This window comes from Ranitomeya variabilis, chromosome 3, assembly GCF_051348905.1.
Source record: "Ranitomeya variabilis isolate aRanVar5 chromosome 3, aRanVar5.hap1, whole genome shotgun sequence".
In the NCBI taxonomy this organism is placed as follows: domain Eukaryota; kingdom Metazoa; phylum Chordata; class Amphibia; order Anura; family Dendrobatidae; genus Ranitomeya; species Ranitomeya variabilis.
The window spans coordinates 607,301,552-607,324,577 of record NC_135234.1 but is presented as its reverse complement, the minus strand read 5'-3'; the positions used below and the strand labels follow the sequence as shown (position 1 = coordinate 607,324,577).

General features: G+C 47.4%; 2 protein-coding genes across 7 annotated transcripts in view; one reads left to right on the top strand and one right to left on the bottom strand.

Annotated features, from left to right (window-relative positions):
- The window catches only part of NAA16 (N-alpha-acetyltransferase 16, NatA auxiliary subunit), a 52,056-nt gene extending 49,769 nt beyond the window's left edge, over positions 1-2,287 (bottom strand). The window contains exon 1 of the mRNA XM_077297307.1: positions 2,003-2,287. Within this exon, the coding sequence (XP_077153422.1) occupies positions 2,003-2,056 (54 nt within the window). The 5' untranslated portion in view covers positions 2,057-2,287. The remainder of the gene's footprint in view (positions 1-2,002) is intronic.
- Positions 2,185-23,026, top strand: part of MTRF1 (mitochondrial translation release factor 1) — an 82,216-nt gene continuing 61,374 nt past the window's right edge. For 2 of the 6 annotated variants that reach the window (XM_077297311.1, XM_077297308.1), the window contains exons 1-2: positions 2,234-2,455; positions 3,494-3,902. In XM_077297311.1, coding sequence (XP_077153426.1) covers positions 3,512-3,902 — 391 coding nt within the window. In that variant the 5' untranslated portion in view covers positions 2,234-2,455; positions 3,494-3,511. Of the gene's footprint in view, positions 2,456-2,482; positions 2,587-3,493; positions 3,903-23,026 lie in introns of those variants that run through there. The other 4 variants (XM_077297312.1, XM_077297309.1, XM_077297310.1 and 1 more) reach the window with 4 other exon arrangements.

Here is a 23,026-nt window from a genome sequence, read left to right as displayed (position 1 = left end):
GCTACAGAGACGCGCTGTGTGACGCGGAGATTGCGGTCTCACATTACATTTACAGGGGATTCTATCACAGGCCCGGGCTACAGAGACGCGCTGTGTGACGCGGAGATTGCGGTCTCCCATTACATTTACAGGGGCATTCTATCACAGGCCCGGGCTACAGAGACACACTGTGTGACGCGGAGATTGGGGTCTTACATTACATTTACAGGGGATTCTATCACAGGCCCGGGCTACAGAGACGCGCTGTGTGACGCGGAGATTGGGGTCTTACATTACATTTACAGGGGCATTCTATCACAGGCCCGGGCTACAGAGACGCGCTGTGTGACGCGGAGATTGCGGTCTCACATTACATTTACAGGGGATTCTATCACAGGCCCGGGCTACAGAGACGCACTGTGTGACACGGAGATTGGGGTCTTACATTACATTTACAGGGGCATTCTATCACAGGCCCGGGCTACAGAGACGCGCTGTGTGATGCGGAGATTGGGGTCTCACATTACATTTACAGGGGATTCTATCACAGGCCCGGGCTACAGAGACGCACTGTGTGACGCGGAGATTGGGGTCTCACATTACATTTACAGGGGATTCTATCACGGGCTCGGGCTACAGAGATTGGGGTCTCACATTACATTTACAGGGGATTCTATCACAGGCCCGGGCCACAGAGACGCGCTATGTGACACGGCGATTGGGGTCTCACATTACATTTACAGGGGATTCTATCACAGGCCCGGGCTACAGAGACACGCTGTGTGACACGGAGATTGGGGTCTCACATTACATTTACAGGGGGATTCTATCACGGGCTCGGGCTACAGAGATTGGGGTCTCACATTACATTTACAGGGGATTCTATCACGGGCTCGGGCTACAGAGACGCGCTGTGTGACACGGAGATTGGGGTCTCACATTACATTTACAGGGGGATTCTATCACGGGCTCGGGCTACAGAGATTGGGGTCTCACATTACATTTACAGGGGATTCTATCACAGGCCCGGGCCACAGAGACGCGCTATGTGACACGGCGATTGGGGTCTCACATTACATTTACAGGGGATTCTATCACAGGCCCGGGCTACAGAGACACGCTGTGTGACACGGAGATTGGGGTCTCACATTACATTTACAGGGGGATTCTATCACGGGCTCGGGCTACAGAGATTGGGGTCTCACATTACATTTACAGGGGATTCTATCACGGGCTCGGGCTACAGAGACGCGCTGTGTGACACGGAGATTGGGGTCTCACATTACATTTACAGGGGGATTCTATCACGGGCTCTGGCTACAGAGATTGGGGTCTCACATTACATTTACAGGGGATTCTATCACGGGCTCGGGCTACAGAGACGCGCTGTGTGACACGGAGATTGGGGTCTCACATTACATTTACAGGGGGATTCTATCACGGGCTCTGGCTACAGAGATTGGGGTCTCACATTACATTTACAGGGGATTCTATCACGGGCTCGGGCTACAGAGACGCGCTGTGTGACACGGAGATTGGGGTCTCACATTACATTTACAGGGGGATTCTATCACGGGCTCGGGCTACAGAGATTGGGGTCTCACATTACAATCTCCCCCTAGCGGCACAGATGGTTCCAGGGTGCTGTAGATTTCCTCATGCGACTCACTTGCCATGGAGAGATATAAGCAGCACGTGACAGCAGCGTGGCCACCATATAGCGGTGTTCTTTACGACAAAATCTCAGCCCTAAAATAACTGCAAGTCGCAGCCAGGATTTGGCCTTGCAGCCCCCTCATTCACCTCTACCAGAACAGCAGAGGGCTGAGCACAGGACCCTGAGCCCCCTGCCCCCATTCACACATGTGACATGTAAGGAGCGGTAATGGTGGCACATCTGCTGTCATGGTGTGCTGGGGTCAGTGACACAGCAGGTGACTGCGCTCAGGAAGGCTGTACAGGACGAGGTGCACGCTGGGACATGTGGTGCAGCTACAAGGCATTAGCGGGGAAGGGCTCTCACCAGGATCCTCTTAAAGACGTTGTTCTCTTTGGGGGGAAGGGTAACCACCGGCATGATGGCTCCGAGCTCAGCCCGCCCCTCTCGGGGGTCTCCACGAAGAATCCCCCTCTGTCCGAGGCCGCACTACAAGTCGACTAAAATGCGCATGCGCCCAGTGATGAGTCCGGGCGCACACCAGTGACGTGTTCGCTCTCCCTAACCACGTGTTATAGTCGGGCTGTAATGACATTTGTCCAAGCTAGCGGCTGTCAGCGGAGCGTCTGTGTGCGCCTATACCTAGGTAGCTCTGGGTCGGGCATAGTAAGGTGTATTTGTGTGTGCGTGCCTTATTGACACTTCTCGGCCTCCGTAGTGTGTGGCTTCCGTCGCTGTGTATTGTGGGAGTTGTAGTCTTTTGTACCGTGACCTCAGAACTCGCCAGTGGTCGGTTGGTGATGTGAGGCAGCAGCACAGGTGAGGACACATGCTGTGTGGTGTCAGGCGGCCCCGGTGTACGGCGCTCTGCTGCAGGCAATGGCTCCTCACTGACCCCACAGCAACCGCAGCCCTTCCTGCATCCGTATCGGTTACAGCCTTGTCACATGGTGACTTTCTGACAAGGTTTTATCTTTTTAACCCTCCGTCAGGGGCAATATGTTTCATAACGAGTTTAGGGGCATTGCGCCTGTCCGGCACAGGCTAGAAAATTGGCTATATTTTCCTTTTTTTAAAATTTCAATGCTCTAAATGTGAGCAGTTACCATAATAGCAATGTAATAAATGAGAATACACATAATCAGGTGGAAAAAAAATGTTTAATAACCAGAAAAGTAATATGTTTCTATGTCTTGAGCATCCTCCTCACTCTCTCCATCTTGACCTGTATCAGACACATCTGGACATTCTTCCACATCATCTTCTGAAGCAATGTCACTTTCTTCCCCTAAATCTTCTAGCTGTAAGGGGTCTGTCTCATCATCAAGCAGTATATTTTACACTTGCTCAACATGAAGGGCATTGGACAAGTCAAATATTCTCCTCGCCAGTTCAGAAGAAAAGCTGAAGCAAGAGAGAGAATATGTGTTAGGGCGCAATGTGCCTGAGAAGCACAATCTTATTTCTAACAAAACCTTCTATGACAAATCCACAAATTTAGCACTAGCTATTCATAAAACAAGCTAAAAAAACAATTGGGATGAATAAAAACAGCAAATTCTAATCGTCAAAGGTGTGACGCGTTCAGGGGCAATGAGCCTGAGAAGCCAAAACACTGATATCTGATCTCCTGCAGCTCTGCAGCACAAGAGGCTTCTCAGGTTTCACACAGCCTTTAAAGTTAGGAAGGTACTGGGAGGAGGGTGTTTCCCAGACAAACCACTGAAAATAGAGAAATGAAACTGTGAGCTGCGCCTGTCAGATCAGTTGCCCTGACGGAGGGTTAATTAAAATATTTTCTTGATAGTAAAAAAAAAAAAAGTGATTTTTTTTTTTTATTTTTTTTTACCTGTACAGTAACCACAAAATGCCACAATGAAGCGTCTGTCCGTCGCTGCCTTACGGAGGGGCTGGGTGTCCGCTCTCCATACGCGGACCCCTGTGTTGCCAGGACAGTGTTCTCCTCTGTCTGCAGGATCACCCCTCAGATATACGGCTCCATTCTTAAACCCTTACGGACTTCAGTCGAGACGATCCTGCTCTCAAGGCTTTGGCGCATTATGGAAAAACACGACGTTACAGAATTACCTGCAGTCTTTGGTCGCAGAGCACAGGGAGCTAAGTCACACACTAAATCTGACCTTAAAAGAAGAGGAGCGCAAGACTTTAGTACAGCGGCATACTGAGCTGTCATCGATCGCTGGCCTCCTGCACAAAATACAGGAAGTGGAAAGTGAAGTCAGAGAACTGGAAGCCATTTTTGCTGGTAAGTTAATGCAGACATAAACAGGGCGCCTGCATTTATCATTGTCCTGTATTCTATACAGCACATGGTACATTAGATTAGGGTAGATTTAGTTTCCCTAATGGCAGCAGTGGGGTAGTACAGGGCCTGTCCTTATCAAGTACTAGTGATGAGCAGGTGTGCTCAGATAAGGGGTCATCCAGCATGCTCGTGTGCTAGCAGTGTCTTCAGCATGCTCGTAAAATATGTCCGAGTCCCCGGGGCTGCTTGTCTCATGGCTGTCCAACAGCCGCATGTAGGGATTGCCTAACAGCCCCGGGGACTCGGACATATTTTATGAGCTCGACAAAGACACTGTTAGCACCCGAGCATGCTGGTTAACACCTCATCTGAGCGTGTTCGCTCATCACTAATTAGTACACACTGTTGTTTTGGAGGTTCATTTACATCAGACCAACAAAGATTCTATCAAAACTGCACCAAGCAGCTCAGTAAGTGACACATCGCTGGAATTGGGTTTTCTTTCCCTACATCATGCTTCTCTCAGATTATGTAGCAAAAGCCTGCTGACAGATTCCCTTTAATGAGAAAACCCCTTTAAGCGCTATTAAAAGGCCCGACTATCTTTCAACAGCATTATGCTTCTCGCCTGGCAGCCGTCCTGTAGGGCATTTTCTCCTAGGGCCACATCAGCATTATGGTTGCCTTCAAAGGGTCGCTTGTAAGACATCTGTGAAATACTGTCCGGGCATGGTCTGCAGTGCACTGATTGGCTGTGGTCGTAGCGTCATGTATTTCTATGAGGATGTCATGACCTGCGGCCAGTCGGTGCATTGCGGTCCCTGTTCGGGCCATGTTGCATGAATATCTGCACGAGCGCTAAGAACGTATAAATGTAACTGCTATTTACCATATTGTTAAATAGCCTGACGCCATATCACATCTATTGATCATGTTCTGAAAATATCAACAAACACTAAACAAATTGTAAGCACAGCCATTCAAATGTATGGTAAAATGTATAAACTAGATTTCATGGCAAAAAATACATTTTATTGTATTTTTAAAAATGCTTACCTATTTTGTTTTCTGGCCAGATATTTGACACCAGTTTTCCGTGGTCAGTGTGCCTGTCTGGTTTTAGGTCTTGTGCTGTAGCAATACTTAAAGGGAACCTGTCACCTGAATTTGGCGGGACCAGTTTTGGGTCATATGGGCGGGGTTTTCGGGTGTTTGATTCACCCTTTCCTTACCCGCTGGCTGCATGCTGGCCGCAATATTAGATTGAAGTTCATTCTCTGTCTTCCGGAGTACACACCAGCGCAAGGCAATATTGCCTTACGCAGGCGTGTACTATGGAGGACAGAGAATTAACTTCAATCCAATATTGCGGCCAGCATGCAGCCAGCGGGTAAGGAAAGGGTGAATCAAACACCCGAAAACCCCGCCCATGTGACCCAAAACTGGTCCCGCCAAATTCAGGTGACAGGTTCCCTTTAAAACAGTGTGGAGGATTTCATCAGTGATGCGTGATCTGGGCTCAATCTTGTTTAGACTCATTATTGAAATCATCTGTTCGCACAGATAGGTACTCCCAAACATTAGAATACGGGCAGCATGAATTTGGAGCTGTGGCATCAAAGCAGGGTCAGCAGACAGTAAAAATCCTCAGTTTCAGCCTCCCTGTACTTTGTTCTCAGGCCATTATCGCACTGAATATCTACTCCATCTGAAGGTGATGGGGTGTGCTGTGAACGTCCGCTTCAAAAGGATTGGCAAAGATTTCTCCTACGCCTCATTGGGGGACACAGGACCATGGGTGTTATGCTGCTTGCCACTAGGAGGACACTAAGTAAACACAAAGAATTAACTCCTCCTCTGCAGTATACACCCCTTGACTTGCTTAGTGTCTGTAGGAGGCACTTGGGTCTGTTCTCAGACCCCAACGGTTTTTATTTTATTTTTGTTTTTCTGTACATTTTTATTTTTTAATTAACGGAGTGAAGGGGGCGACAGATTCCTTTTCAGGGTCCACTCTCCCCCAAACCATCCACAGCCGAGTATACCTCCCCGTACCTCTCCTGCGATGACTGGGGCACGCCTAATCTACGCTAGGGCGACGGTTCCTATACGGTCCCGATCTCCCCCTGTAAGATGGCGAGCACATAGAGTATACCTCTTATGTGCATCTCCCGGGCTCCTGCGCAATTAAGCCCTCACCTGTTGGCATCATGTAGTCCCCACAGTAGCCGTAAGCCCCCTGCGGCAAGCATACATCAGGACGCTCTCCATCCCCCGGCATAGGGAGGATCGATTGAGCTGGAGGTGACTCCCTCCTCGGTGAGTACTACCCTTCCTCACGCTGCCGGCGTGGCAAGGTGCAGTCCGGGTCCCTGGGGAGAGGTGCCGCTGGCTACATGCCAGCGGCGATCGTTAGGCGCAGCCGCCGGCGCACTCCGCCGGCCGGCTCCACTAATTTAGTCCCCGGCTTCTTCAGCCGGACTAGGCCGCAATTCAAAAATACAGTCCGGAGCCCCGTCCACTACTCAGGCGCTTCTCGCTCTGAACGAGAAGAGCCTTGCAAATCTCGGGCGCCATCTTGGGACTCCACTGCTGCAGGGAAATACAGCCGAAAAGGCTACTTCCCTCTCTTCCTCCCTGGGGACACCAGCACAGGACCGTGGGGAAGGCTACTTTCACACTTCTGTCTTTTTTCCTCCGTCGCAATCCGTTGTTATGGGCAAAAAACGGATCCTGCAAATGTGCTTGCTGGATGCGTTTTTTGCCCATAGACTTGTATTAGCGACGGATTGCGACGGATGGGCACATCTGTCATGCGACGGATCCGTCGTGTTTTGGCGGACGCGACGCACAAAAAAAGTTCAATGCAACTTTTTTTGTGCGACGTGTCCGCCATTTTCGACCGCACATGTGCGGCCGAAACTCCACCCCCTCCTCCCCGCTCATCACAATGGGCAGCGGATGCATTGTAAAACTGCATCCGCTGCCCACGTTGTGCTAAATTTAGCACAATGTCCGTCGGTACATCGGGCCGACAGTTTGCGACGGCCCCGTACAGATGGAAGTGTGAAAGTAGCCTAAGCTGCTCCACTCCATAGGGAAAAGCTTAACCCCCTTCTCTGCACCTATAGCCCTGCTATTAGCAGTTTACTGGAGAATAGACATACACTATGTCTCAATCTAAGGAGGCTAAAAGGGGCAATAAGAAGCACACTGTTTTTTTTAGTTCATGTGCCACTTGCAATTCTGCGTTGCCACGTGCCCACAATACCCCTTTGTGCCAGAACTGTGACCCGGCCTGTGCGCAGCCACCTTCTGCCTCCACCTCCAATGTCTCCACCGACCCCGTCGAGCCTAAACCTCCTGAGTGGGCCGCGTCCTTGTCAAGGTTCAATGGATTCCTTGGTCAAGGCATTGGACTCTGTCCGGGGGTGCTCCTTAAGCCAGAACTCACCTCCGTCGGCTGCGACGGAATCTGGCGCCTGTGCGGGGCCGTCCGACCACAGGGGGCGTACCGTACTACGGGAATCTCGGGGTGCCAGAAAAAGAACCCTTCCCTCATCTCCCGTCCATGCTCGAGCTTCAGCATCTGTGAGCTCATGTTCTCGCTCCCCCGAGGGTCGCAGCGTACATTAATCAGAATACGAGTCAGAGGAATCTTTAACCCAAGACTCCTCTATCAGTCAGGAGACACTTGACTCCCTTATTGAGGCAGTCAACAAAACACTAATGATGGACGAGGAATCGGTATCCACTCAGGAACACGTCTTGTCTTTTAGAAAGACTAAACGCGTCCAAAAGATATTTGCTAATCACCCTAAGTTTCAGGACATTGTCCAAAAACACAGGGAACACCCGGAGAAGCGATTTACGGCTCAAAAAGCCACGGAAGCTAAATATCCTTTCTCCAAGGACCTGATGAAGGAGTTGCTTCTCTCCTTCTGTGGATCCTGCCGTATCGTGACTCGCATCCAAAACAGTCTTATCTCTGTCCGATGGTTCATCAGTCAAAAATCCTTCTAACCGTCAAATTGACTACCTGGCTCGCTCAGTCTTTGAGGCCTCAGGAGCAGCTCTCCTTCCATCTTTTGCTGCTACCTGGGTGGCTAAGGCAATGGTTGCCTGGGCAGAGGTGTTAACCTCTACCGTCCATGGCAGTAATCTCCCCCCAGAGGCGGCCAGACACGCTAACCAGATAGCTGAGGCCGGAGACTTCGTAGTTAACGCTTTCATAGATGCGGCTAATTGCGCAGCGCAAGCGGCTGAAAACATAATCTCCATCAGGAGGGCCTTGTGGCTCCGTGATTGGCGAGCAGAATCTGCTTCTAAAAATTTGCTGACTTCTTTACCTTTCCAAGCTGGCCGTTTATTTGGGGAGAAACTAGACCAAATAATTTCTGACGCTACCGGAGGGAAGAGTAAATTTCTGCCCCAGCAAAAACCTGCTCGGCCTTTTCGGAATCAGCAACAGTTTCGATTCCGGTCCTTTCGTAACAACTCCAGTTGGTCCTCCTCTTCCCCTGGTTCGGGATGGCTGGAAAACAGAAATCCCCAGGTCTCATACAGACCTAACCGTTCCTGCAAACCGAGACCTTCTGGCCCCAAGGCATCCGCATCCCTTAAACCTTCTACACAATGACTCGTCTATGTGTCCGGGGGACACTGGCAAAGCAGGCGGGCGTCTTCTTTCGTTCCGTCAAAATTGGCTCTCGGTCGTTCACAACGAGTGGGTCAGAGAGCTCGTGTCTTCCGGATACAAAATCGAGTTTTTTTCCATCCCCCCCCCCCCCCCCCCCCCCCCCCCCGCGCTTCTTCCAGTCTTCTCCCCCAAAATCAAGGGCGTCGCATCTTCTTCGGGCCATACAGGCGCTTCAAAGGGACGGCGTCATCGTTCCGGTCCCTCGAGACCAAAGGTTCAAGGGGTTTTACTCCAACCTATTCGTGGTCCATACTGGACCTCAAACTGCTAAACAAGTTCGTATGGGTCCGACACTTCAGGATGGACTCGCTCCGTTCCGTTGTTGCGTCTCTGGAAAAAGGAGAGTTCCTTGCATCCATAGACATCAAGGATGCTTATCTACATATTCCAATTTTTCCCTCTCATCAGCAGTTCACTTCGCAGTCCAAGAAGAACACTTCCAGTTTGTGGCCTTGCCCTTTGGACTCGCCACTGCCCCCAGAATCTTCACGAAGGTCATGGCGGCCGTCATGGCCATTCTTCATGCTCGGGGAGTGGTAGTTCTCCCGTATCTTGATGACCTTTTAATCAAGGGTCTGTCCCATTCTGCCTGCGAGGAGTCTGTAAGTATCACCGTGGATTCTCTTTCTCGCCTGGGTTAAAAAATCAACTTCGAGAAATCATCTCCAGTGCCGGCTCAGCAAATCTGCTTCCTGGGCATGATTTTGGACTCTTCCCGCGGGTTAGGCCGGTTTCACATTTGCGGTTGTGTCCGCAGCGTTTCTTCTGCAGATATCCGCATGCGTTGTGTATTCCTATATTTAACATTAGGGACGCATGCGTCTGCGATCGGTTGCTTTTTGCCACGTTCAACGACGCATGCTTCGTTTCGTCGTCTGCGGTTTGGCGCGGAAATGCTACATGTAGTAATTTTTAGAGGCGTCAATTTGCCGCCTAGAAACGTATACGGTCGATTGCGTAAGGAATGCGCCAAAAAAACGCATTGCTGTCTATGTGAACGCATGCGTTCACAGGCACATGCGTTTGCTTGCGTTCGTGAACGCATGCGTTGCACCAGAGAAAAACATGTCTAGACACTGATAAGCCACCCCCCACATACAAGGTGATAAAGGGAGGGAGTGGACATTTGCAGGTCACTACTCAGCAGACAGCCAAGCAGAGCAGACAGACCACAGCACCTTGGAGCAAACAAGCCTCTGAACAATGTGAGTATATCCTAGCCAATGCCTTTATTTTCTATTTTCTGTCTCTACATGTCCTAATTTCTGCCATTTCTTTGTTTCTGCATGCATCAGAATGTCTTCTTCTTCTGATGAGGAGCAACGTCCTGGGCCTTCTGAAGTAGAACATGTCAGTGAAGTGAGTACTCACCGCCTCAGATTGGTATGTATTCACTGTCACATCTACACATATGACAATTTTTGTTTTTCATTTTTTTAGTGCACTTCTTCTACTACGGCAGAGACTGGGCAGGAGCAGCGGAGTCACGGTCGGGTGGCAAGGCGGCAGCGTGTACGTATACAAGGCTGACTGTTTACTGTATCCTCACTTTAGTATTCTTGAATCTTCCTTTCTTTACATTCTTATTTCTTTACATTTTTCTTCTGGAATCCTTTTGTATCTTGACTTGTTATTCATGCCATTTCTCAGCCTCTGTTTTCTTTTCCTTATGTTAATGTATCCAACATTAATGTCTTTATTTAATTTTTAGGTTCCAGAACGGGATGAAGACCTCATAGAAAATGACCTCCTCATCTCCCTGGTCCAGGAGCGAGTCCCGTTGTGGGACATCCAGGTTCCACAGCACTCGGACAATGTGACGATCCGGCGCCTATGGAATGAGGTGGCCAAAGAGATGTGGGATGGCTGGGACAACGCCCCGACTCGGGTCCGAAATGCATTTTGCAATGCAGTGTGAAGCAGTAGAGACCGTGGCCGTGCTCACACAACTGTGTGTGATGAGATAAACTCTCAGGAGTTTCTCTCATCACACACAGTTGTGTGAGCACGGCCAAAAGTCCATTGTCTGACCATTATGTTTTATTTTTTCAACAGTGGCCAGAGTCAAAACACGTTGGCGTTTGAAGAACCGCTTCAGTGGTTCAGGAGCAAGGATCAGAAAGTACAAATACCATCGCGTTCTGGCCTTTTTAAGACCGGTCTTTGCCCAGAGAACGTAAGTATTTGTTCCGTGCATTAGGTTGTGTTGTATTGCCATAATCTGTATGTTTCTATTCCACGGGAGTTGGCGTCTGGTTAATTTGTGGTATTAATTTTTTTTTATCGTTTTTTCACAGCACATGGAGCAGCACTGTTGGCACAGGATCTGGAGCGGCCCTTCATCAGACAGCCACGGACCCGTCCCAGCCATCCAGCAGCGCTGCATCAAGTGGGCCTGCCACACAAACTGGAAACCAGGAAGCTGGTCCATCAGGTCTTCCCCTTTCCCAGTCTTCTGCCACTGCCCCTTTTTTTTGGGGGGGGGCTCCTCCCGGCAGCGGCAGAGGGCATCGGACAGGTCCCTCATGCCAGAGTTCTTGCACTTGAGCTCGGTTTTTCACGAAGGATTCAAGGCTTTGGGTGACCGAATGGATATTTCCCTTAGCCACATGAATATACGTATCCAGGAGGTCACCAAAAGCCTTGACCAAGTAAAAGCCGACCTCCATAGGCCAGCACATCATTTTTTTTAACCAAATTGAGCAGGGCATGTCGGAACACCTTACTCCTGATCTCCAGCTTAGTGTCATGCAGGCCTGCAATGCTGCTTACGTGCAGGCTATGCAGCAGAATCGGTATTTTCAGCAAACAGTGGTGGCATATCCACCTGTGCCTTCACTGTCACGATTAACCTCAATGCCGACCTCTGCTGCATACCACTGCACGGCCACCTCTATTCCTAGCACTGCCGGACACCAGTACAGCACCACCACCATGCCGAGTGCTGTTTGACAGCTCACCGCCACCACCATGACAACCGCTGCTTCTGCTTGGACCTCCTCCACTGACACCACGATGCAGCAGGACCCTGGCATAGCCTTCCGTACCGCCACCACCACGATGCAGCAGGACCCTGGCATGGCCTTCCGTACCGCCACCACCACGATGCAGCAGGACCCTGGCATGGCCTTCCGTACCGCCACCACCACGATTCAGCAGGACCCTGGCATGGCCTTCCGTACCGCCACCACCACGATGCAGCAGGACCCTGGCATGGCCTTCCGTATCGCCACCACCACGATGCAGCAGGACCCTGGCATGGCCTTCCGTATTGCCACCACCACCACGATTCAGCAGGACCCTGGCATGGCCTTCCGTACCGCCACCACCACGATGCAGCAGGACCCTGGCATGGCCTTCCGTACTGCCACCACCACGATGCAGCAGGACCCTGGCATGGCTTTCCGTATTGCCACCACCACCACGATTCAGCAGGACCCTGGCATGGCCTTCCGTACCGCCACCACCATGATGCAGCAGGACCCTGGCATGGCCTTCCGTACCGCCACCACCACCACGATGCAGCAGGACCCTGGCATGGCCTTCCGCTCTACAAGCGCTATGGACTCTGGCATGGCTGCACGCTCTACGAGCACTATGGACTCTGACACAGTGCAGCCGGACCCTGACAGGTCACCCACCACGACCATGCCACGACATATGAGCCCACCGAGGCTTACCAGAACCCGGCAATCCCAGAAACAAACAAAATAAAAATAAAACAAAAAAAAACAGCGGACTCTTAGTATTTCTCCCCCTTCACCTCCCAGTGTGTCTGTAATGTCAGGTTTGTCTCACCCTTCCAGTGCGTCTCAAGCCTCTCATGTGGCAAGCCCTATCCCCACACTACCAGACCCCACAAGTTTCATTGCCCCTTCTCCTGCCACCTCTGCGTCGTCCACGGTTAGCCAGGCCTCACTGCTTCACACCCCCTGTTTACATCACTCTACCCCAAGCAGGCGCAGTAAATAAAAATTTTGTCTATAACAAAATAAATAATATTGTTTTTTTGCCCCCAATTATGTGTGGTTTACTTGTGTATTTTGCTGCCGTCATCACACACCGTCCGCCGAACACTTAATTTTTTGGCCATATCATAGCTCTAGTAGTTTTAGCAAATAAAAGACTACAGCTTTGTGTGTCTTTAGTATAGAGATATGAGGTGGGTCAAAATATTTATACTTGTATTATCTCCATAATCTCTCCCTTCTGCTTAGTCTGTGACTAGTGTTGCAGAGTGAAGAGAAAATGGTGGAAATAAAATGCAGAACTATACTCAACAGGTCAGGTGTCCACAAACTCATTAGTTTAAAACACCTGACCTGGTGAGTAGAGAACTGCCTTGTATAATCTCTATTTTCTCTTCTGTGTACGTAATCTATTTCACACAAAGTGAAGGGACGATGGCGGTCATACACGGCATATCTATGCTCACCTGTACATGTGACAGAAATAGTGAATTCATGAGGCTATGTGCATCATGAATTCGTTATTTCTGACACCTGACTTGATGAGTATAGATCTGTTTTGTATGACAGTCATTGTCTCTTCAGTCTGTGTCCAATGGATACTGCAGAACAGAATCCGGACGCAATGACATCAACAACCTTTAAAACAACATGGCTGTCGTCACATTAACAGTATGTGGTCAGTATTTTATATCAGTAAGTCAAAACAATGATTGGAACAATTAGAGGAAAATGTTAAGAGGAAAATTATAATAATAACATATCTAGCACCTCAGCTATTATCACCCACTCCTGGTTTTAGATTAAAAATACTGATATGAAATACAGACCAAATACAGCTAGTGTGAGGACAGCCTTGGTTTGTAGAGGACATAGGAGACACGGTCAAGACACCAAAAAATACATTTTATTAACGAGAAATATTAGTAACATTTTAGAAAATAACTGGTACAGATAAAATCCCAAAAGGACATTTAAACATTGTCCTGCCATGACACGCGCCCAATATCCGAATACAAAAAGGCAGCAAATTGGTACCGCATGTGGCCAACTTCAGCTGTTGACCGCAGCGGGTGATGCTGGTAATCGGGCAGTGGGTGTGCAACTGGTTCATCCAGTTCAATGTTGGGCCGCTCCTTAGCCATTATGTAATTGTGCAGAACCACACAGGCTTTGACCACCTCGTCGACTGTCTCCATTTTTAGATTAATGGCTGATGCAAGAATGCGCCATTTTGAGACCAGAATCCCAAAGGTACACTCTACTGTTCTTCGTGCCCTGGTCAGTCTTTAGTTAAAAATCCTTTTAGTGTGGTTCAAGTCACGACTGGAATAGGGCTTTAGTAGGTTTTCACACATCTGAAAGGCCTCATCACCAACCATAACAAATGGCATTGGAGGACCTTGAGTGTTGGGGAGTGGCCGTGGAAAATTAACATTTTTGCCATACACACGGCGGCCCATATCAGAGTTCTTAAAAGTCTGGGAATCGTTGCCACGGCCAAAAGCTCCAATGTCCACGGCGATGAAGCGACAGTCCGCATCGGCTATTGCCATGAGCACAACAGAAAAATATTTTTTGTAATTGAAGTACTCCGATCCTGTTCTGGCTGGTTTGATAATGCAGATGTGCTTTCCATCCACCGCTCCCAAACAGTTGGGGAAATCACACACACTCCAGAATTTTTCCGCAATTTCAATCCACATGTCCAAGGTGGGTAGGGGAATAAACTCATCCCGGAGTACATTCCACAAAGCCCGGCAGGTGTCCGCAACAATTCCGGACAGGGTGGAAATTCCAAGCCGGTATTGGAAGTGGAGGGATGATAAACTCTCTCCGGTTGCCAGAAATCTGGAAGAAAAAAAAACAAAAAAACAATTACTATCAATTCTATTTATGGTGACCCGTAGAAGTGCCGGTGTTGGCGTGAAACGGCCGTAGTCCTCTCCCCGCTCACCTCTTTTGTTCCTTGTCTCCCCCGTGCCGTGAAGATGTATTCACAGTTGCTTCAATAAAAGGAAAAGTCTGGATCACAGATCCGGTGAGTGTTGCCACGTTTTTTTCTATTCCTGCTCTATTTATGGTGTTGTTATGCTAAAGACATAAAGGAAAATACCCAAAAAAACATGTCAGAACACCCAAAATTAGCACTGCCATTGGTTTAGATTTGTTACGTACCTTAATGTAACCAGCAGACGTTCCTCTGGTGGAATCGCTCTACGGAGCTGGGTGTCCTGTCTCCGTATGGCTCCTTGGACACGAGCAAGCAAATCCCGGAACGAGTCTTGCGACATCCTTGTATATTCCGGGAATTTGTCCGGGTTGTCATTAAGCTCGCCATACAGCGTGTGATAGGCTCCACGGCTCTCACGTAATTCTATAATGGGGTGTCTCCAAAAACGCCTACGACGTCTCCTTCTCCATCTTTCGCGATTTCTGTCTTGCTCCCAAGCAAACGCACAGGCAAGAAACAGCTTGATGCTTAAATCCAGGTTGAAATAAAAGCTCTCCATGCGAAGATCCATCATGACACAGGATACAGTAGCACACTGTTAAGATTTCAGCAGCCCAAGGGTCTATATATAGAGATCCCATAATACACACCCTCTGTAGTCCCATTGGCGGTGTCTGGTTATCTAGATTTTTCTCCTGTAAAATTTGTCACCATGCACACCAAAAACGCAAACGCAGGAAAAAATGCATAGGAAAGCGTGCAAACGCTGCATTTTCTTTTTTTTTTTTTTTTTTTAAATTCGTTTATTAAAACACTAAATTCACATGAACATACACAATTTACATATTTCCATGTCAGTGCAGGTACATCATAAAGATAGATTCATCAACATAATACTTTATACACTGATCGAGTCATGCAAATTTGAAATATAATAGTATGTCACATATACTGAAAAGCCTAAAACTCAAACTATCTTACTGCCTAAACAAAACAAAACGGTCTCCATCACCTTAGCATAGCAGTTTTAACGTTCAGCGTGAAACACTCTGTTTCTCAAGTCTTTACTACACAGAATCTAGGCTCTCAACTACGTGATGACACAGTGAACGCTGCATTTTTTTAACCGCATGCGTTCCCCCATGCGTCTGTTTCTATGCGTTTTTTCCTGCACATGCGGATTAAACGCTGCGGATTCTAACGCAAATGTGAAACTAGCCTTAGTCATTCTCCCTCCAGAGAAGGTCTTGTCCTTACAACAGGGTGCACGCAAGCTCTCCCGCCCAGTCCCTCACTCCATTCGCTTCACGATGCGCATCTTCGGGAAAATGGTTGCGGCGATGGAAGCCGTTTCATTTGCGCAGTTCCATCTCCGTCCCCTGCAACAGGCGCTACTGTTAGCCTGGGACAGGAGTCCGTTCTCTCTCGACCGTCGTTTTCGCCTGTCCCCACAGGTCAGGCAGACCCTCAGGTGGTGGACACTACAGTCCTCCCTGAACCAAGGGAAGTCCTTTCTCCGAGTGCGCTGGTTAGTGGTGACCACCGATGCCAGCCTTTTGGGCTGGGGCGCAGTTTTCAATCACCACACGGCACAGGTTCGTTGGTCCACAAGGGAGTCGCGTCTTCCAATCAATATCTTGGGAGATTCGAGCGATCACACTTGCCTTACGCAACTTTCACCACCTTCTCGCAGGCCATCCCATCAGAATCCAATCTGACAACGCCACAGCCGTGGCGTATATCAACCGGCAAAGGGGAACCCGCAGCAGGGCAGCCATGCTCGAAGTCTCATGCTCTGGCCGAGACCAATCACTCGCTTATCTCGGCGATTCACATACCGGGTGTGGAAAATTGGGACTTCCTCAGTTGCCAAGGTCTTGCCTCGGGCGAGTGGTCCCTCCATCCGGAAGTCTTCCAGCAGATTTGTCTTCGCTGGTGGACGCCGGATGTGGATCTCATGTTCTCGAGGCTCAACAACCAGGTTCCCCAGTTCATTGCTCAATCCCGCGATCCTTGCGCCATCGGGGCAGATGCTCTGGTCCTGTCGTGGCATTGGTTCCAGCTGCCATACATATTTCCGCCTCTTCCTCTGCTCCCGAGAGTCATCAAGAAGATCAGGGCAGAGGGGATCCTCGTCGCGTCGGACTGGCCACGCCGAGCATGGTACGCGGAACTCGTCCAAATGGTCGCCGACTTCCCCTGGCGGCTTCCAGATCGCATGGATCTTCTCTCACAGGGCCCGATTTGCCACCAGAACTCCGGGGCCCTGTCTTTGATGGCGTGGCCATTGAATCCTGGATTTTAGCCCAAGCCGGATTCTCTCCAGGGGTTTCTTCTACAATGATTCACGCTAGGAAACCCGTATCCATGCGCATTTATCATCGCACCTGGCGCATCTTCCTTTCATGGTGCAATGTAGTACGTACATATAATCCCTTTAAAACTTCACTTTTAATATTCACATATAAAACCCAGACCCAGTATTCAAAAAACCTGGTTAGATACCATAAATAGAAAAATAAGTCACCAAATTAATTTACCTAGCAAGGTCCTAAATAAACCTACTGCTCGCACCTGCCTTGCTGTGGAGGTTGGCACCCTAAGAGACGATATTTTGGCGCCCCAACTCAAAGCAGGCTTTCCCTCTCTTCCCTACAATGTCCCTCTCAATACAGGTGGGAAAACAATATAGCCGAGAGCAGTGGTGAAAAAGATAGATATTAAACATTAGTAGACAAATCACTCTCCATTTAGGCCTTGAAAGGCACCTCCAGATAACAAAATAACCATGCCAACACAATGTATATAGTTCAAATATAATGACAACCAATAATATAGTCCACAATCAGCTGACTATTCCTATTTCCGATCCCTCATGGACTAGAATATCCTAAATGATAGTGTCTATTTAAACACAACGTGTACTTATTCCTCGGATACATATCAGAACAAATTCCATTCAAGGTCACATATCAGCCAAAGAAACTAATAGTAAATGATAAAGATAAAGTGTCACCCCAACGCATTTCCCCATTCTCACGGTTCATCAGGAGGAATTAGTATAGATGTTCATGATGCCGGATGCCATGTTGATGAATAGCATAAGCCGGCGGTGAAGATGTGTGGACATAAATAGCCCACATTGAATCCTCGAGCCTAGATAGGCCCCGCCCCCTCCAAGATACGGCGGATCCCAACCAGGTCAAAATAGCACTGCATCACCCAAAATTCATATATTCCAGACAAAACACCTCTTTTAGTCTTTCACACAAAACATAGATCTTCCGGTATACTCATAAATATAATTAATCACCAATCAGCGTATTGTACTCATATTTACACCGGATGTCTCACTATTTCCCGTTCCGGGTGCCAATTCCATTTGTTGTGCTCATTCCCTTACTGAGTGTCGATTCTGCGCATTGTTAAGCGTTCCAGATGGAACGCAGTCTAACCCGGATCTAGAGAACCTCCGGTTCCGGGTGAATGTGACGGGTGGAATGCACCACCATCTTTTAAAAAGGCTTGCCTTCCACCTCGAGACTGCGCAGTAAACTCGACGTTACCTTACGGTCACAGAATAAAAGGTGATCATTAAAGCAAAATAGCACAGAACTGTAACCTATCGTTCGTGTTCGTCAATTTAGCCACTATAGGCAATATAGAGAGTAATGTTTTCTTCACACAAAGAGAGTGTAGTAGTAATAATAATAATAATAATGAGGACCACCAAAAATTCCCCTGTGTCTATATATGTCTAAGATATTATTGATGGCTTCACTGTCCTTTTTTAATTTAGGGTTGGCAACGCCATTGGATAGATCAAATGACAACTAGTGTCAAAAATATATACCAAAAGTATCTAAAAAAAAAAAAAAAACATATACCAGATAATAACCCTCAAATAGGGGACATGTTCAGACATGCAAGGATATGGAGTCTATACGACATATTTCACAACCATATTTTTTATAGGGCCGAAAGGACACCTCAAATATCCTCCCATCCATCCAATTGAAGGGGACCTTGATAATGACCAACAGTATTCAAATAAAGCATGTATAAGAAAGACACTCATTAAGACCCTTTGGGGAGAGCGATTGTATTCTGTAAATCCATTCAGCCTCACGTCTCTGTACAATCCTATCCAAATCCCCTCTTCTGGTTTTCGGTTTCACCAACTCAATCATACTGAAAGTAATTTCTTTGGGGTTGCCACCATGAAAATCGTTCATGTGGTGAGCAACCGGTGTATCACGTTTGTTCCTTATATCACCTAGGTGCTCACCTACATTTACCCTCAGTTCTCTTAAGGTCTTACCTATATAGTCCATTGGGCAGGTACAGGTAGCTTTATATACCAAACCAGTGGATTTACAGTTTCCAAAGTCTCTCACTGTAAAGACCCTTCCATTTGCTGCACTTTTAAAAGTCTTTCCTTGGGCCATAACATTGCACTTTGTACAATTACCGCATCTAAAGAAGCCCAAAGGTCTTCTGTCTAACCAGGTCCCTGGTTTTGTTGGTCTTTCATATAGACTGTGCACCAGTCGATCCCCTATCCACCTTCCCCTCCTATATGTAATACTTGGCCTAGGGGTATATACTTTTCCAAATAAGGGTCAGCCAGAAGGATCCCCCAGTGCTCTTTTAGCACCCGGTAGACCCTCTCCAATTGTCCGTCAAAGGTGCCAATCAACCTCACCACATCATTCTCCCGATTAATCCGGGTATCCTTAGTTCTAAGCAAGGACTGCCTATCAGTCTTGAATCTCGTTAAACGGGCCATCCAGTACTTCACAGGGATAATCCCTTGCCCTAAATCTTTGATACAAATCCCTTGCCTGTCTCTTATATGTACCTTCATCCGAGCAATTTCTCCTAATTCGAATAAACTGTCCCTTAGGTATCCCCCTCTTCAGAGGGATCGGATGGTGACTTGTCCATTTCAACAAACTATTTGTAGATGTGGGTTTTCGATACGTACACGTGCTGATGCTCCCATCAAGCTCCTTAGATATAGTCAAATCCAAAAAGTTTATACTCCTATCGTGGTGTTCATGGGTAAATGGAAGCCCAATACTATTAACATTAATGGTCTCCACAAAGCGGTGGAGCTCCACCTCTGGGCCAGACCAGAACACCAAGATGTCATCGATGTATCTGGCCCAGAGGCTGATGTATGAACTCCAGCAATCTTCCTCCTCCCCAAATATAAGGGTTTCCTCCCACCAGCCAAGGAAGATGTTAGCATACGTGGGGGCACATGGGCTCCCCATCGCAGTACTTCTGAGCTGGTGGAAGTGCTTCCCGTCAAAGAGGAAGTAATTATGGGTTAAACAAAAATGCAAGAGTTCCTCAACAAACAAATTATGCTCCCGGCATTCAACTGCTCTTGTCTGTAGGTAGTGAACAATGGCCTCCATCCCGCAGTTATGCGGGATGCTGCTGTAAAGAGCTTCCACATCTATGTATACCAACACAACAGGGTGTCGGCTCCTATCATGATCCCTTCAAGTTGATTAAGTAGATGTGATGTGTCACGGACATAAGAGGGCAGTGATGTAACAAAAGGTCTCAGAATCTTATCCAAATATATCCCACTGTTTTGCGTCAATGAATCAATTCCTGCCACAATTGGGCGACCTTTAAGGGGCTCAAGGCCCTTATGCACCTTGGGTAGGGCATATAAAGTCGGTTTAACTGTATTATTCAGTGTCACAAACATCCATTCGTTCTGAGACAATAAACCCCTTTCCTTTGCTCGATTCAAAATATCCATTAACTCTTCCCTATAGCTCAAGGTTGGATCCCCACTAAGGACCTCATATGTGTCCAATTCATCAAGCAATGAATGGCACATCTTCAAATAGATATGCTGGTCCATGAGCACCAGGTTTCCGCCCTTATCTGAGGCTTTTATGACCACCTCTCTATTCTTCTTCCAGCCTCTCCAGTGCCATTGTTTTCTCCCTAGAGAGTTTGGAACACCTATAATGGTCAATACGAGGTATCTTACATAAATCCGCTTCCACCATTTTTATGAACATATCAACACTTGTGATCTCATTTATGGGCGGCTTCCTGGTGCGTAAAAGGTCCCTTCCCTCTTTCTTGTTCATTTTCCATCAAAAGGTCAGTTAAACAACTACCAGCGAAAAAGCCCACATGTGATCACTACGTGATCCCTTCTACTTAAACCATGTAAACCAATAGAGAACAACAGAAGGTACACATGTATGATTAAATGTATAAATTTATTAAATACCCATCTGAAATATACAAGATATAAAGATATCAACATACAACATAAAAAATAACAATACCCTATACCTAGGGGAGGAAATGGGATCGGCTGTGTACTGTAGAAAAAGCCGATGGGGCCACAATAGACCGCCCAAACACCAGACACCACGTACGCAGGTAGAACTCGATAAGCAAGCTGTAATACTACAAAATCCCAGGGTAGATGTTTAATAAAGCAGTAAAAAATTGTGGCACACCCAAAGATATGGGAGCCCACATAAAGTGCACATGAGAGTAACAATGTGAATAAATATCACCAGTAATTGTATGCTATCCACATAAGATACTACCAGAAAATGTAAGACTAATTGCTAGAAAAAACTCACCCTGAAATTTATAGCACTATTTGCCTAATGGTAAGATGATAGTGATACCCCCAAGTGATATAGTAAACATTAATGGGGGATATCCTAATACATGCATCTTATACCTGCAGCCATGGTGAAGTATGGGCGGTGTCAGTGGTCCCGTAGCGAACCTCGACGCGCGTTTCACTGCCCCCGCAGTTTCGTCAGGAGGTTAATGGGTAGCGTGTCTGTCCTGTCCTTTATACCCCTCTAATGAAAATGCACCTCGTATCAGCTGAATATGGCGCGCCACCGCCATGTTGCGTCGGGGAGGGGAGGGCGGCGCTCAAGGAGCGCGTCACATGGCCACGTGATCCGGTCACATGACCGGACCCGTAACCATGCCGACGCTACACCATACAGAGCTGCCGGCCTCCACACCGAGAGGCAACGCATGAGCGGCGCGCGCTCCAGCTGGAGCTCCTAATATATCGGTATGTGTCTGATATCCAAACAGAGGGCATAATAAATAAGATGTAAACAAAAAAAAAAAAAGGGGGGGGCTACTAATATACGGGCATTATAACACCTGAAAAACGGCCTAATTTAACATAACCACACCACATGTATAAATAATCTATATATCCAGCATAATATACATAACATACATAGTGCATAATATACATATACATGTGACTGGCCCAACATAAACCACATAGATCGAAAATATACATAGAGATATATAGACATGAAATGAAATTGAATTAAATTAAAGGTCGAATAGCAGCGTTTTTACCCCACATACTAAATACAATTGACCCCTGTAATGCACAACATAATTAGCCAACTTTTAATAATCCTTGTGGCAGGGGGTCCAGATTATCATGCGCCATAATTCATTCGTCTTGATGTGGAGTTGTTTAGTCTCTATCCACGAAAAATGTGGGGTAATCTTGTCGCTATATCATATATTTTTCACTTCACTCAAACAGTGTTGTATCCATATATCAGAATCCTCAAATTCTCGTGGACATAATTGCAGGCGACCGTTTAGCTAGAATAGATATAATAATTAAATTTCCAATATAGAAAAAACCATATACATAAGACCCTCCTCAAACGGTATTTAAAGGACTAAAAAGTAAAGGGACAACACGTGCATAAGACAAGACGAACACTATAAAAACATAAATGTTCCCCCATTAAAATTCGCACTAATTACAAAAAGGATTTGAAACTCAGGGACTCGTTAAGACCATAGGGGGTGACTGTATTGAGGCAAACAATCCATCTAGCCTCTTTTTTAAGAAGTTCTTTTCTATAATCTCCCCCACATATCCCCAGTTGCACTCTATCAATCCCCCTGACTTTAAGCCATTTGGGGTTGCTGCCATGATGGCTTCTGAAGTGTCTGGGGATAGTTTTCAACATAGTAATATCTAGGACTGAACCTGCGTTTTTGATGTCTCTAATATGTTCCAAGACCCTGACCCTAAGTTGTCTAGTGGTCATGCCTATGTAAATGAGTTTACATGGACAATATGCATAGTAGATAACCATATCCGTCGTACATGATATATGATGTGTGATCTTGTAAGTGCGAGTTGCATCGCTATTATCAAATGAGAACGCCGTTTCTATATTTTGACATGCCGAACAGTCGCCACACTGGAAGCTACCCCATCTGGGGCCCGCCCTGTCAGAAAAAAACGAGACCTGGGGTGCCACATAGTGGCTACGTGTCAGCATGTCTTGAAGATTTTTTGAGCGTCTCCATGTAACAGACGGATTGGGTGGTAAAAATCTACAAAGATCCTCATCTGCACAGAGAATAGGCCAATATTTCCTCAAACTCTCCATAATATTCGTCCATCTTGAGTTAAAGGTTGTGATTAATCTAACCGGTTGCT